The sequence below is a fragment of the Platalea leucorodia genome (assembly GCF_965183815.1).
Source record: "Platalea leucorodia genome assembly, chromosome: W".
NCBI lineage: Eukaryota > Metazoa > Chordata > Aves > Pelecaniformes > Threskiornithidae > Platalea > Platalea leucorodia.
Genome location: NC_138859.1, coordinates 11,403,754 through 11,419,725, shown reverse-complemented (window position 1 = coordinate 11,419,725; position 15,972 = coordinate 11,403,754). Strand labels below are relative to the sequence as shown.

General features: G+C 41.5%; 1 protein-coding gene across 1 annotated transcript in view; it reads right to left on the bottom strand.

Moving 5' to 3' along the window:
• The window catches only part of LOC309601736 (microtubule-associated serine/threonine-protein kinase 4-like), a gene marked incomplete at both ends in the record, with an annotated part of 118,653 nt that overhangs the window by 62,441 nt on the left and 40,240 nt on the right, over window positions 1-15,972 (bottom strand). The window contains 1 exon segment of the mRNA XM_082334899.1: window positions 584-653. Coding sequence (XP_082191025.1) covers window positions 584-653 — 70 coding nt within the window.

Sequence of the window (15,972 nt, the reverse complement as noted above, 5' to 3'; positions counted from 1 at the left end):
TATCAACTTTGGTTACGGTTCAAATTCATTTTAGGTCTTAAAAAATTCTACTAGCAATAATTAATCCTCACAACACTCCTATGACAAAGCTGACTGTCTCAGTGGTACAGATAGTGAAACAGGTCAAGGTCGGGTATTGAAGGTATGCTGACTGTATTGCTGCTGCCAGTAAAATCAAGCCCTGAACTCAGGACCTCTATAATAGGGCTCTTATAAGCTATGCACTTCTTTTACATGGTTAATAAAAAAAATAAATAAGAAAAAACTAGATGTAGCTTAAAATTTCCCATATTTCAATGGATGAGGAGACAATGTCTGAATTGGATACATTACAATTAAGTCATTAACAAAAAAAAATTTTTTTTAACTTTTAAAAAGGTATGATTGCATTGTATCAATCATTCAGTACAATTTTGTTGCAACTGAGGTTTAAGAGAGTTTACGTAAGAGAGATAACACTTGTCATTCTAAGTGATAGACTTGACAGATATAGCTATGTATTTGCAATCATCTTTTAATATCTGGGTCCAACAACATTTCCTCTATGCAAAATGCATGTTGCGTACTACAAACAACCTCTTACCTTTGTGCAAAAGAAAAGTGGGATGAGGCACTGGGAGAGAAATTCCTAGGGCTATCTTGAGGACTGTTTCCTGGGGGGGGGGGGGGGGGAGGAATACACAAATAAATAATTATTAGGGAAAAAAAACACCACCACCACCACCCCAAAAAAAAAAACAAAACCAAAAACCAAACAAACAATAAAACAGAAAAAAAACATTCAGACATACTAATCCTAGCATTTCCAGGCAGGTTAGAAACTAATTTCAGAATTTCTTCTCTCACGGTCTCTGAGAAAACAAACTCTGAAATAGAATCTTATTTCAAGTTACATTTCATGTATATTTGATTTTTAATTATTGGATTTTATAACTCATAGAAAACCCTCTATTTAACCCTTTAATTTGAGAATTTAATTTGAGAATTATAAAATTAATTTGAGAATTTGAGAATTAAAGTTTACAAAAACAGTATTTTAGCTTGAAAGAAATATATTTTGAACGTCAGAAACAAGGTATTTTTTTTAAAATCACACAAATACTTGAAAGATAGAAAAATCCCAATCAAAGCATGGGTTTAGCCCTTACACAAAGTCTCTAAAGCATTTCCAGAGGAGTTTTAGTGTGAATTTTTCATTGTTCAATTTTTTTTCTATCTCTGAACCCCAAACAAGCAGGCAAAACATGCTGAATGAAATTTTTTTCTTTAGTTTGTTAGACCAAGGCATGAAAAGGCAACCACCCTCTGTGATGAGAAGAAGCGACTGCACATTGTGAACAGGTTATAACTTTAGGGTCTGTTACTTCTTAATATTAAAGCACCCAAACTCCTGCTAACCAACATGAGTGCAGAAAGAAGGCAACTCCTTCCACCTCTGCTCCTCAGCACCTATAACTAGAGGAGACACAGTATCTAAAGAAGAAATAAAGATGACCCCTGGAAAAAAGAAAAAAAACACCACAAAAGCTAAAAAGATTTGATTTAAAGTAGCATTGGCATACATCTAAAAATCAATCTTTCCTTAAATAAGGAACATTAAAGTAATAAGGATACATTAAAGTAATGTATTTGTTGTAGTATTTTATTTTTGGACATAAATGAGACTGCAACATTAAGCAACAGATAAAAAAAAAGCTTCTATGTATTCAGTTAGAATCAACATTTAATTTTTGAGGAGAAAATTATTACCTATGTGTGAAAAGGCTAGTACAAAAGAATGAGTCTTTAAAAGACTTCAAGCGGCCTTGATTTCTACTCAAAGTTTTGAACTAACATTGCATTTTTCATAGTGATGTCCTTAACAGATCCCATTAATTCTATAACAGAAAGTGTAATCATGGAGCCATTAGGTAGCAAACACAGAGAACCCCCCTCCCTACCTTTTTTTGGCCAGAAGCAGATGGCAAGATGCTTTTTGAGCTGTGCTTAAATCACATCTTTGCAGCTGCTCTTCCCACGGCCCTGAGAGACAAGGATTCCACTCTTGCTGGCCAATACCCCCAACTCTTTTTTGTCCGTTTATCTATCACGGCTGAATTATGTCCCTCCAACATTCCCTCCTCCCCCTCAAGACCCCAGCTTCTTCATTACTCTTCAGACACTTCTGAGGGCCTAGATAATTTCAAGGTGGCAAGGATTTTCATTCCCTGAAGGGATTGGGGGGGGGAGCAGAAGGAATCTGAAGCCACGCACGTGGCACAGATTTCAATATTTGAGGGCCACCACAATTTATTCTTGTCCTGCATGAACTGCAAACACCAAATTACTGAGAGCAACAGTTCATTTAATTTAACAGCTAACTGGATTTCTTTTGCTGCTACCAGACCTTATTTTAATAAAGATAAGCTAAAAAAAAATTGTAACACTGTGCAAAGAAAACATGGTCGCAAACTTTAGCTACTGCACTAGAAAAAAATAGCTGCAATTGGGAGTGTGTTGTGGACTTAGATAAGAGGAAAAAAGACAAAGAAGCTACCTTAAACTCTGGCAGAAAAGCAGAGAATTAGGCTTAATGCAGTGAGACATAAACAGCTTTTGACAGGAAATAATTTGACAAATCAAATTCCTTTCCACTGATAGCTATTTAAAAGTTATATATGGATATATACTTATTTAATACACATCAACAACATGCCTAACTGTCTATCAGTTAGTCAGAACATATACTTAACGTTCACAAAGAAGCAAAAAACATGGTGGAAAGATGCAATAATTTTATAACTATTGCGGTGGATTTGAGGAGATGCAGCGCTGCAAACTACCTCACTAGAAACAACAAAGATTACTTCATTACAGATAAAACCTGAAGAAGTCAAAGTCTTATTCAGGAGAGCATCAGATCCTGTTATTAGGAAAATCAATTTGCAAGCACTGTTTCCAATAAGCAAACAAGCTTTTAAACTAACAAAACTGGTAAAGCTGTATATGTAATACCTGGATACTAAATCCTGCAGGTTTATCTAGAAGTCTAAGAACTTGGACAAGCCTGGAAACAGAGAATGAAAATCCAAACCCCAAATGACTGGAGAAACAGCTAGTGCTATTAAGGGTTTAGAGTGTGGTGTTCTAGAAAAGCAAGATAGGTTAGAAGCAGTGTCCTATACGTGACCTTCATCCATCATGGCATTCATCCACCCATCTGCAAGTCAATACCTGGGAGACTTTCAAATAAAAACCAGTGCCAGTTAATTCTCTGTCCATATGTGCAGTGCTTGCTTATTAGTCAAATTCTGCTGTTCTTTGTGATCTGCTGGCTGTTGTATGTTTTAGTCCTAGGGTATCTCTATGCTGCTGAGATTACTGTTGATGTTTCTGACCTGGTAAAGTAAACCCGACTGGTGGTCAGGCATTAGGTAGGTAATTAACTCCAGTATCCTTTGGGACAAGTAACACAACGAATAGGCAATCAACATACATACCAAAACAATACTCTACCTGATGACAATACACAGGGCAGCTCATTTTGCAAGCAGCTATTGTTAAGAAAACTATATCCAGAGTAATTGTGATTGGTTTGTAAGTAGCTTCAAGAAGTCCTGTGTCTTTGCCACAGAGGGAAGATGTTTTAAATCTTTTAGAGAGGCATATGTTACAGTCACTGTATATTATTAATGTACTTTTAATAGCTGTCTACTTACTTACAAATTAAAGAGTTTCTGATGCAATGACTTTCTGTTAGTACTGAGGGGATAACAGTGAATGATAATTGTTATCTCAAATTCCTAATGGATCAAAAGACAGCTCCAGTTTGAAGTCTTGGTGTCATTATTTGATGGTCTTTTTAAATGAATCACAGTACATCAGCACCACAGCAATACAATATAACAATAGCAATACCATAGAACATACGTTTTTCTGTGTCAGTTTACTTGGTGGTGAACCCATGCTGTGAAGCGAACAATACACAAGAAACCATCAACAGCTACAGGTCTGACTTTCATACCATAACAAACCGTGCCAGTCAGCAGAACACACAGTTGGGCAGCAGAATCATTTTGAATACTTCTGCAGGTGCTTTCCACTGAGATCTGCTCAGAAGTGAAGAGCTCAAGCTATTTCAAAAACTGGACTAATTATGCTTCATGCCAGCAAACGACTTTCCCCAGTAACGGCAAGGAAGGTTTGCAAGCTCTTTAAATCTGTTTGCCAAGGGAGGCCTTCTCTACCCAGACTTTTTGCTAAATAGCTTTGCTATGGTTAGCAGCTGGCTTGTTTCAAGGAGATCCCTTACTCTCATCCTGGATGTCACTGAAATCTCCTGGCTTGCTCACTAGCACTCACTTGCTTCCAGAAGATACTAGCATTAGACAGACATGAAGGGGTAAGAGAGCTGCACCTGTATTTTTTTAATTTCTCCAAACTGGAATTAACATTGAAACCTAGGTCCAGAAGAAATGTGAACTTTATACTGATGAGACATAGCACAATTCCCACAGCCCAATGCACTAGGAGACAGTAGCAGCAACAAGAGAAAACCAGATGAACTATACTTACAGTGAGCACAACAAGAACAGTGGGATCTTCACATGTTCTGACCACTACTTAAAATACTGGCAGTGCTGTTTTAATAGGACATAAAAGTCAGTTGTATCTGCATGTAACTTACCACTTACTCTTTCCTCTCCAGTCCCTAAACTAGTAGAAGGTGCTCTGACATTGCTAGAAGAGTTTCACTTTACCCAAAAGCAAGACTAAATAAAAAGTTTGATTTTAGCAAAAAAGTTTCTGGTTTTCTACATGTGACAACAATCAGAATAATTGAAATACTGTATTATTTTCCTTTCTGTAAATATCGGTTTTCTTTTAAAAGAGATTCAGAACCCTGCTTTATCTGTAGCTTTCAGCATTCTCGTATTTCACCATGAAAACACACTAAGGCTTCATTCATTTACAAACCTAGTCCTCCTTTCCCCAAAATCCAGTCAACACAGACTGTAGCTAAAGCAGAATAGCACAGAAGCTGCATATGAGAGATTCTTCTTTGCTTCAAATAGATTGTAGTAAGCCAGTACTCGTTATCACCTACCTCAGACAAAAACGACAGGATTAAAGTTAAAAATCCAGGGAAACTAACTCTAAAGTTGATGCACACACGCAAATGCCTCCAGTGTGATTCAAAGCAACTAAAATATAGGGTGCAAACGGCTTTGTTTGTTACAATGTAGCTTGTGGCAATTAATCATGGACTCCGCATATGAGTTTAGGCAAAGACAGGTGAAGACAAGTGAAGACAAGCGAAGAAGACGACAACACTTTATTTTTACAGTCTATCCCTTTTATAATATGATCTAGTGTTCACGAGCAAGCAAAACCCATCTCATTGGCTACTGTCTTGCGTCCACGCGTCCCCTCAGCGTTACCCATTGGTTCTTCAAGCTGGTGCACGCGAATTCCTCTTTCAGGGATGTATCCAATCTCATCCTTATTTTTCTGCCTCTAAGTTTCACAAACTTGTTTGTAACAAGCCTCAAGGCCACAGCTGCATTCCTGCAAACCTGTTTGTAACAAGCCTCAAGGGCACAGCTGCATCTCGTCAAAGTAAAACACTATCTCATTTATTCCCACAATTCCCCCTTTTTGTTTTTCTACTACAAAAGCTTGTTTAATCATATTCTATAGCATTTTCTGTACTCAAAACACTAGACAAGAAACTATCATTATTATAGCACAAAATATTAGTAACAAGAAAAGACCCATTTTGATTAGAGACATTATCCACCCGCCAATTCCCCAACTTGTTAGTAAGCGATTCAGCCAACCAAATCCATCACTGACTTGTAATTTGCTAACTTCAAATCTTTGCTTTATGGATTAATTCGGGATTATCTGATAAGTCATTCCCCATCAGTCTTCTCAGAGTTCAGTATCTTCTGCTGTTCGTTCTTGTTATCCAGTGCAAGAGCCGGTCTTACGCACCTTGCAGGTACCCGCTTAGGTCCTACATCTGTTGAGACACAAGCATACCCTCTGCCCCAGGTTAGTAGATCAAAAGGACCTTCCCAATTACCTGTTTGTAGCAATTTTGTAAAAACTCGGGCCTTCTGTGGTGTGGCTGTTAAATCTTTTGATTGAAGAGACAGAAAATGAGAGATAATAACAGGAATATTATTTTCAGACATATTCAGGTAGTTTAACACATACACGGCTTTACATAGTCTGTCTGCTGGAGTGGCTCCTGGCATTCCCCCTTTTTGTTTTTGCAGGTTCAATTGTTTGTTGCAAGATTTTCCAGCCCAGATATTTCCAAGGCTGAGTTTTTTGCACCTTTTCAGGGGCTATTTCAAGTCCATACCTGTTTAGAGCTCGTCGTATCTCTTTTTCCTAGTTGTGGGCAATCTCTTTTAAAATGTCCAGTTTTTCCACAGAAGAAACATGATTTCTGCAGTTTCATTGAGGTGGCAAAAGCTGTAGCTAATGTTTCCATATGATGGGACATTGACCCCACCTTTTGGGTAGCTTCTATCATGTCCATTAAGGAGGGATTTTTTTAGAGGCAAAAGCACTTTTTTTACAGTCCGTATTCGCATTTTCAAAGGCTAATTTTAAGAGTAGGACCTCTCTTGCTTCTGCATTTTCGACTTGTTTTTCCAAAGCCTCTTTAAGACGATCTAAGAATAAGATATATCCCTCTCCTGTCCCTTGCTTTATTAATGTAAATGATTTTGTCGCTCTTCTGGCATCCGGCACTCTTAGTAATGCCTGTAAAGCAAGGTCTCTGCCTTGTGCTAATATCTCTGGTCGTAATCGTGCCTGTAACGTTGGGTGATTTAACGGCGGATCCCCCATAAGTTGTGGGAGTCCTGCCCCTTGTAAAGGGTCGCCTTGTTGTCGCTGCATATTGATAATTGTGGCGTTTTGGCAGGCGGTACACCAGGTGCTTTCAAAGATCACCTTTTGCGTTGGGGTCAATATAAGATTAGTAAGCATGCATATATCAAATGGTACTATTTCATTTGTAAATATTCCCCGTAGCAGGGATTGTGTAAAAGGAGAACCCAGTCCATGCGCGGCAACTGTTTGTCGTAGATCTTTTAAAACATTATAGCCAAAAGGTTCATGCTCATCGGGGACATTTCCGTTGCTGCGTATGATGGGACATGCTATTGCTGAACAAAAAGCTGTATCCCCCGCTTGCAATGCTTGGTGTCTAGTCTTTTGCCACCTCGTAGCAGGGGCTGACGCCCCCCATTCCTCGGGCGGCAATTGATTATGGGTTTGTGGAGTATCGGCATTAGAAGCAGTAGAGAAAGGCGGTAAGAGTGCCGACGCAGCAGGGGCCGGGGGCGGGCGGGGAAGTGGAGGGGTACTGGTTGCAGGGATCGGGAGGTCTAGCAGAGGTGTTGAAGCCATAGGAGCGGGTGAAGGAGAAAACGGCGCAGAGGGTAGCGGCGGCGCGGGAGGGGCGGAGGGTTGTGCAGCCTGAGCACCCGCGAGCAAGGGCATGTCGGAGGACGAACCCGATGGCGGTGTTTCTGGCGTGCCCTGCGGGGTTAGCTCCGGAGCGGTAGCAAAAGCTGCAGCCTTTCGGTCTGACTGTAATTGTTCTAAAGAGTCTTTCAGTAAACGCCATGTCGTCAAAACACTTGTGGCATTACTGTCCCCCCTGGTGGCCGCTTCCCATAACACTTTTCCTGCCTCCTCCCAAGTCTCCACCTGGAACGCGGTCACTGCGTTTGCTTGTTGCCCGTTTTTTCGCAACCAAGTTAACAACAACCGAACCTTTCCTTCATCATAATTTATGCCCCTTTTTGCAAGGATTTGCAAAAATATATGCAAAATAGATTTTTCTTCCGAGGACATTTGTGCCCCCATTTTCCTGTCCCCAGCTGCTCACCTCTTTTTCCCGAGGCGATTAATTGTCCACAAGCAGCTCTCTGGTCTGCTGCAGTATAGGTCAGCTCTCTGGTCCACTGCAATTAAGTTCAGCTCTATGGTCTGCTGCAATAAAGTTCAACTGGGCTTGCCACCGGCCGCTCTCTCGTCCGCGGTTCTTAGGACCGAATCACGTCAGGGTCACCATTTGTGGCAATTAATCACAGACTCCGCGTATGAATTTAGGTGAAGACAAGCGAAGAAAACTTTATTTTTACAGTCTATCCCTTTTATAATATGATCTAGTGTTCACGAGCAAGCAAAACCCTGGCTACTGTCTTGCGTCCACGCGTCCCCTCAGCGTTACCCATTGGTTCTTCAAGCTGGTGCACGCGAATTCCTCTTTCAGGGATGTATCCAATCTCATCCTTATTTTTCTGCCTCTAAGTTTCACAAACTTGTTTGTAACAAGCCTCAAGGCCACAGCTGCATTCCTGCAAACCTGTTTGTAACAAGCCTCAAGGGCACAGCTGCATCTCGTCAAAGTAAAACACTATCTCATTTATTCCCACAGTAGCTAGCTAAAGTACATCTACCAAATGAAATTATCTGATACAAGCAACAAGTACTAATGTAGTGAGAGCAGAATATTAGCAGTCAGCACTCTAACAGTGTCTGCCTAGAAAGGTCTAGGAAGACCTAGAAAATCCTAGAAAAAGGATTACAAGTGGAGGTAAGACCTCCTTGGCCTTAAATTCTGTTTTAGGCAATTTCATCATATAATCCCATTCATAAATTTATTGAATCCAACAGGAAAAGTCGCGTTTGTCACTGCCACACTTAGTGGATAATTCTTCAGGAACCCTCATGTTGTGGCATATACGGCCAGCATGTATTTCTCTTCTCATTCCATGAAGAAAACACCTCTGACTGATTTAGATGACAACACAGGCTTTTCAGTCTTCCTTTTTGCTAAGCCAAGCAAGTAACAGTCTCTTATTCTTACACAAAAAGCTCTCACATTCTGTCCTACTAGCCTTTCCCTACGTGATCCCATCTGAACACATATGGCCACAAAAGCATGCAGTATTCCAGATGAAATCTAACCAGGACATTGTACAGTGTCATGAAATCCTCCCAGATTCAACTGAAAATTACTTCCTTTATACATTTTCGGAGATTTGATTTTCAAAGCTACACTAGACTGATCCTTGCTAACACCATCTGATCCAGAAAATGCAGTCAGGTCCTTCCCTAAATTCCTTATAATAGATGAGTCCAGAGCTTACAGTAGACATTTCTGTTACTGGTCCTCCAGCACAAAATGCTGCATGTTGCTATGTAATTTTGTACTTTTTTATTCCAGTCTTCAAGATCATTCAGTCACCTCAACACAGTTTCCCAATGCTGATCCATACTGGATGTCTTCCAACTTTACATCAGCTACAGTAATTTTATGCCAATGATGTCACTTATGAAAAGATTAAAAAGGTTTGGACACAAAACCAAAAACTGAGGACTCTACTGATAACTTCCGCTCCCACTTTATAATATTTCTCGTTTTAGCACAACCTCCATCCTCTCCCCTTTAAACAATTTCCTACTTATCTTGCAATTCTTGTCCTAGTACCTGTCATCTTAGTGGCACCACATGAAACATTTTACTAAAATATAGACAAGTAAGATTTACAGCATTGCTCCTAACAGCTAAATCTTGCTCCTACAGCAGATACAATTAAACAGCACCACTCATAACTATTAATCATTAGGGGTTAGTAGCATCCACAGGAACAAGTTCCTGTGACTGCTGAGGTGGGGATACCTGAATGCCCTGACGTGTTGAGATTATAATTATTCACTTTGCAGGCTGGGTGTTGCAGATGACCTGCCTACACAGCAGCAGGCAGTCAGCTGGAAAAGCCTATTAGCAACCAGGGCACCAGACAGTGTCCAAGCTGATGCTGCAACCCTTCACTTCCCACAACTCTGAAAGTATCCACAGTTCATGCAAAAACTACAAGGATCTTTCATCAGGTTTAACGGCTTCCAGCCCAGATACTAAAGGCAAAGGACATCCAAACAACTAACCTAAGACAGTTACTAATAATGACGAAGGTTTGAACCCAAAGAAATTACACTGGTATAGATTTGTTTTCTATTTTCATAAGAAAGACTTTTCATAGTGAAAGCTGAAATTCTTCTTGAAATCTTTTATGATCTTTACGGATATGCATAAGGCATAGTGGGGGTCTTCAGTTGCAAACTAAAATCTGACTTTCCACCAACACAAATTATCTCTGCACCTAGCTTCAGGTCCTGCACAGAGGAAAAGGGCATCAAATGTATTTTATTAGTAATTAATGTATATAACAAAGATATATAATATCTGTTGTATACATTGTCTTTTTCCTATCCCCTTTTTAACCATCAGTCTCAGACCTTATACCTCTTTGTGCGCTATCAAGCCTTGGACTATTTACTGCTCTGATAACTCTTTACTATAGCCCACGAGCCTTCACTGTTCCTGTTGCTTACAAATGAGCCTGTCCCTTCTTTGATGGGTGCTACTCATGCGCTATTTGCGCCTTGCACAATGTATTTACTTCATCAGCGTGGTGCTATCTCACTTCCTCTCCCCCTCCTATCCTACCACATGAATCTGAGAATGACTGAGATGGTAAGGCTAACAATTAAAAAACTTTCTTTATGTAAGTACTCAGTGTTTGTCCAATTCAGCGTGCATCTGTAAAGATTAATAACAGACTCCTGTGTAGGAACAATCCTCCATTATTTCCAGAGCAAACAATGAAAATGGGAGGGGAAGAGGATAAAGTTCATTGAGATCTACACATGACTTTCTCATATGGGGCAATCATCATCCTAAACTTGGGCCACTGGTCCTCCTCAAAGAATGCCTGTTTAAACTAGAGAACAGCCCATGCCTTCAATTCAGTCCGAACCTGTGAGAAAAGCAGGACTACAAGAAAGAGTGAGTGTAAAATGCACCGCGAAGAATTACAATTATGTTCAAGAAGCTTTTCTTCTGAAATAGAGCAATATTGCTCACATCCGATCTCCATTTTGGATAACTCCAATCCAGACTGTTATGATTACCTAGTAGCAACCTGAACTCTTCAATGAGGCCTGAAGTAATGGCACATTGTTTCTGAAGGTGCAACCAGACCTCTAAATGATTGCTCTGCAGATACTGAAGATGAAAACATACTCAAGCAAAGCCACAGATATTGGCATGAGTGCTTGTGGTGGGTTGACCTTGGCTGGATGCCAGGTGCCCACCAAGCTGCTCTATCAATCACTCCCCACTCTTCAGCTGGACAGGGGGAGAGAAAATATAATGAAAGGCTCGTGGGTCAAGGGGACAGGACAGGGAGATCACCCACCAATTATCGTCACAGGCAAAACAGACTTGACTCGGGGAAATTCATTTAATTTATTGCCAATCAAATCAGAGTAGGATAATGAGAAATAAAGCCAAATCTTAAAACACTTTCCCCCCACCCCTCCCTTCTTCCTGGGCTCAACTTCACTCCTGATTTCTCTACCTCCTCCTCCCTCCGAGAGGCACAGGGAATGGGGGTTGCAGTCAGTTCATCACACATTGTCTCTGCCACTCCCTCCTTTTCAGGGGGAGGACTCCTCACACTCTTCCCCTGCTCCAGCATGGGGTCCCTCCTATAGGAGACAGTCCTCCACAAACTTCTCCAACGTGGGTCCTTCCAATGGGCTGCAGTTCTTCAAAAACTGCTCCAACATGGGTCCTTTCCACGGGGTGCAGTCCTTCAGGAACAGACTGCTCCAGCATGGGTCCCCTGCAGGGTCACAAGTCCTGCCAGCAAACCTGCTGCAGCGTGGGCTCCTCTCTCCACGGGTCCACAGGTCCTACCAGGAGCCTGCTCCAGCACAGGCTTCCCACGGGGTTACAGCCTCCTTGGGGCGCATCCACCTGCTCTGGCGTGGGGTCCTCCATGGGCTGCAGGTGGATATCTGCTCCACTGTGGACCTCCATGGGCTGCAGGGGGACAGCCTGCCTCACTATGGTCTTTACCAGGGGCTGCAGGGGAATCTCTGCTCTGGTGCCTGGAGCGCCTCCTCCCCCTCCTTCTTCACTGACCTTGGTGTCTGCAGAGTTGTTCCTCTCACATATTCTCACTCCACTCTCTTCCAGCTGCTGTTGTGCAGCAGGTTTTTTCCCCCTTCTTAAATATGTTATCCCAGAGGCGCTATCAATCACCATCACTGATTGGCTCAGCCTTGGCCAGCAGCGGGTCCGTCTTGGAGCCGGCTGGCACTGGCTCTATTGGACGTAGGGGAAGCTTCTGGCATCTTCTCACAGAAGCCACCCCTGCAGCTGCCCCGCTACCAAAACCTTGCCACGCAAACCCAATACAGCGCTAATGCAGTGCACTCTAAGAGAACTCCACCTTGAGATTCATAACATGCCTTCACACACCTTGCTTCAATTAACACAGAGAATGCATAGCACTTCTTTTGCTCTTGAAGATGTGAGGTCTTGGGGAGAAAAAACAACACCACAGGTAGCTTAAACTAATGGTCCAAATAAAACTCATCTCAGGTATGGGATGCAACTAAAGGTAACTAAGTACGTATTTTGCCTGTTCTCCCAACAAGCAATGAATTAACGTAAAAGAGAACAGGTTGTTTGTGGATCCAAGGGTGTCCTCACAAGGGATGAAAATACTGACTTCAGATACCTCTGAGGCACCAAATTACCAAGCAACGCAATCAATCTTATTAGGACTATACAAGAAGGGCCCAGGATAACACTGAAGATTATCAAGATGATAATTAATAGAAATTGATCCTGGGCAGATTTTGAAGAGACTGACAGACAATCTTGATTCCCTTCAACTTGAATAGTCTATAATAAAGGGATAAGGACCTGCAATAATGACTAAGATGGGACAAACATGAAGTCCAGAAACTAGTCCACTTAAATAGAATCATAGAATCATTTAGGTTGGAAAAGACCCTTAAGATCATCGAGTCCAACTGTTAACCGAACACTGCCAAGTCCACCACTAAACCATGTCCCTAAGCACCACATCTACACGGCTTTTAAATACCTCCAGGGATGGGGACTCAACCACTTCCCTGGGCAGCCTGTTCCAGTGCCTGACTACCCTTTCGGTGAAGGAATTTTTCCTAATATCCAACCTAAACTTCCCCTGGCACAACTTGAGGCTGTTTCTTCTCCTCCTATCACTTGGTACTTGGGAGAAGAGACCAACCCCCACCTCGCTACAACCTCCTTTCAGGTAGTTGTAGAGAGCAATAAGGTCTCCCCTCAGCCTCCTCTTCTCCAGACTAAACAACCCCAGCTCCCTCAGCTGCTCCTCATAAGACTTGTGCTCCAGACCCTTCACCAGCTTCATTGCCCTTCTTTGGACACACTACAGCACCTCAATGTCCTTTTTGTAGTGCTCTAGACCCTTCACATACATAAGAGCATGTAATGGAACTATTTTCAGTAAGGGCAACAGCAGTCTCTCCCCAGAGATGGCTGGAGTACCCTGACAGCAGGGAGTACAATAGTGGGATACAGTACCTAAGAGAAACAGATCTGGCAAAGAAGCTTTGACAGTATGAAACCAGAAGCCAAAATGGTTTTTAAAAGGCACGGGCAATCAGGGTCATGCATAATCTACCCATCTTTCCATTTGAATTACTCAAACCACAGCAGGTTATGTACTTCATTTTCTTGCTTCATGGAATCAGGAAGGTGCCCAACAGGGAACCTCTGGGCACTTCCTTTCCAAAACCAAAGCAAAGTGACTTCAGAGTATGTCCAGACCTTGAAAGCGGCCTCAGAGATCTCCCTTCCAATCTCTCACCTTGAAGCAATTGTGAGCGTTCTTAAAACTGTGTCAGGAGATAGGCTGTGGCAGGGCAATCTAATGCTTACCTGACATATGAAGTCCAAGATCAATTAACGTTCCAAGACATGAAAAAACAGTAAAATGTAATCTTGCAGCATATGGACAGAAATAATTGAATATCATAATTTCTGGTCTAGAATGTCATAGAAGTATACATCGCTATGTCTAAGCATATTAAAACAAGTCCCAAGAGGGTAATCTCTAGTCCCTCTGAGACTTGGAGCTTGTAGTCCATGCTCCTGGCAGAAGGTCTGGTGCAGGCTGCAAAATAAATGCTTCTGATTTAAGGAACTTTTCTGGTAGAATCTCACCACTCCCAGCTACTTTGCAGATGTAGTCAAAAAAGACCTTAAAATCATCCAGCTGGACAGCAGATATACCAGGTTCTCTCAATGGAGTCACGGAGGCCTCTCTGACTTGGAGTAATTCCTCCCAGCCAAGGACTGCCAAGAGGAATAAAGCCAGCAGGCAATACAGCACACGCTGTCCCTTGTCACATCACTCTGCTGCACTTAGCAAAAAGAACAGGCCTCCACTATAGCCTGCCACAGAGAGCAGGAAGGCGAGTTGAGTGTGCAGATGCCAGTGCAGGTAAGACCTGGTGGCTCTGACAACACAAGAATGCAGCATTGCTAAAAATCCACAATCTCTCTTAAGACCTAGGTTACCAAGGATTTATGTACATTAAACACTTGACACACTGAACTTCTACTGTATATGTAGACAAAAATTCATACCTTATGTGGCTTTGCTGTGCTTTTAACCACAAAATTTGCATCTTTTTTTATTTGTGTGAATCAGGATCACATTCACAGTGCCCAAATTAAAAAAAAAAAAAAAAAAAAAAAATTCTTGCCTACCAAGTCAACTCTACGCAGTATCTAATAGATCACTAGAGAAAGCAGAAAAATTGTCAAGGGTGACTCTGAGCATGCTCTAACTTCAAATTGCCCCTTCAGGGGACTAGTCTAGGCACACTAGCCAGCTGAGCTAAGAGCCAATGGCTGTGCAAATATTTACTGTAATTAACTATACATAGAGGCAAACTAATAACAGAGCCAGCCATACACATGCAAATTTTCAACACAGATGAGATTTCCTACTGCTGCTGAAGTGTTCAGCATGCATACCTTGGGAGAAGGTATCAGCATAAGAGAACCTACTGTATGCTGGATAACTGGAGGAGTTGCCAAACTTTCACAATAGGTTTTTGAATACACAATGCATACTGCTGAGTTTAAGGAAAAGGCACAGCTTACAGTTAACCTGTCTTAATCCTTATACTATCAGTTTTCCACCTTCAAAGCTGCTTGTCAACAGCATTGACATCAACATTATTCCCCTTTTATGGTTTGAGAAACCTACTTAAAAAAATGAAGCAACTTGCTGAAGGCACGAGTCCACTGCCAGACAGGAACTCTTCAGCATTTATCAAATATTCTACTTATATTCAGGTCCCAGGTCATGCGTGCTGCTCACTCAGTACTTCTGAAGCCTGCTGGGGATCGCTGGTCTAAGCCATCAGTTTCCAAACTGGTGGTATAGTCACTCGTAGCAGCAGACATGCTAATTCTCACAGCGAGCATTGCTATTGCTTTCATATCAGCACAGCACAACTAAAGCCTCTTTCTATGGTGACTACACATCCCCTGTTCAAAGTGGTGACTTTTGCATTTGGGGGGCCCAGAGAGGGATCCCAAACATTCCAACATTTAATTCTTGAGTTTTAAAAAAGTCTGCACCATTATTTTCTTTGGTTTTTTTGTTTTAAATGCTATGCTGCCCTGAACTCTTTACAAATCTTCATGTTCTTGTCTGAATTCCTGATTGTGATAGCCTGCTGCTCAGAGTGAGAACCACCACCATATTTTCTCTAATAATGTTTCTACCACAAGAAAACTGGAGATACCTTACTAAACTCACCATCCTCTTGAAAAAATGCAGCTGAAACTCTGCACCTTCTCTTTTAGCAACCATCTGAGAGCAGTTCTACAAAGTATTCAGTGTCATTGCCTATAAAAGGATTGGTGTGGGGCTTTAATTTTGGTGTGTAGTTACAGCCAATGCCCCAAAAACATGAGACAATAAATGTTTGAGGAAATGTGTTTTGATATGCTAAAAATGTTCCTTTTCAAAATAAAGACAATCATATCAGTAAAGTCTCTTATTTACAGACTTTCAT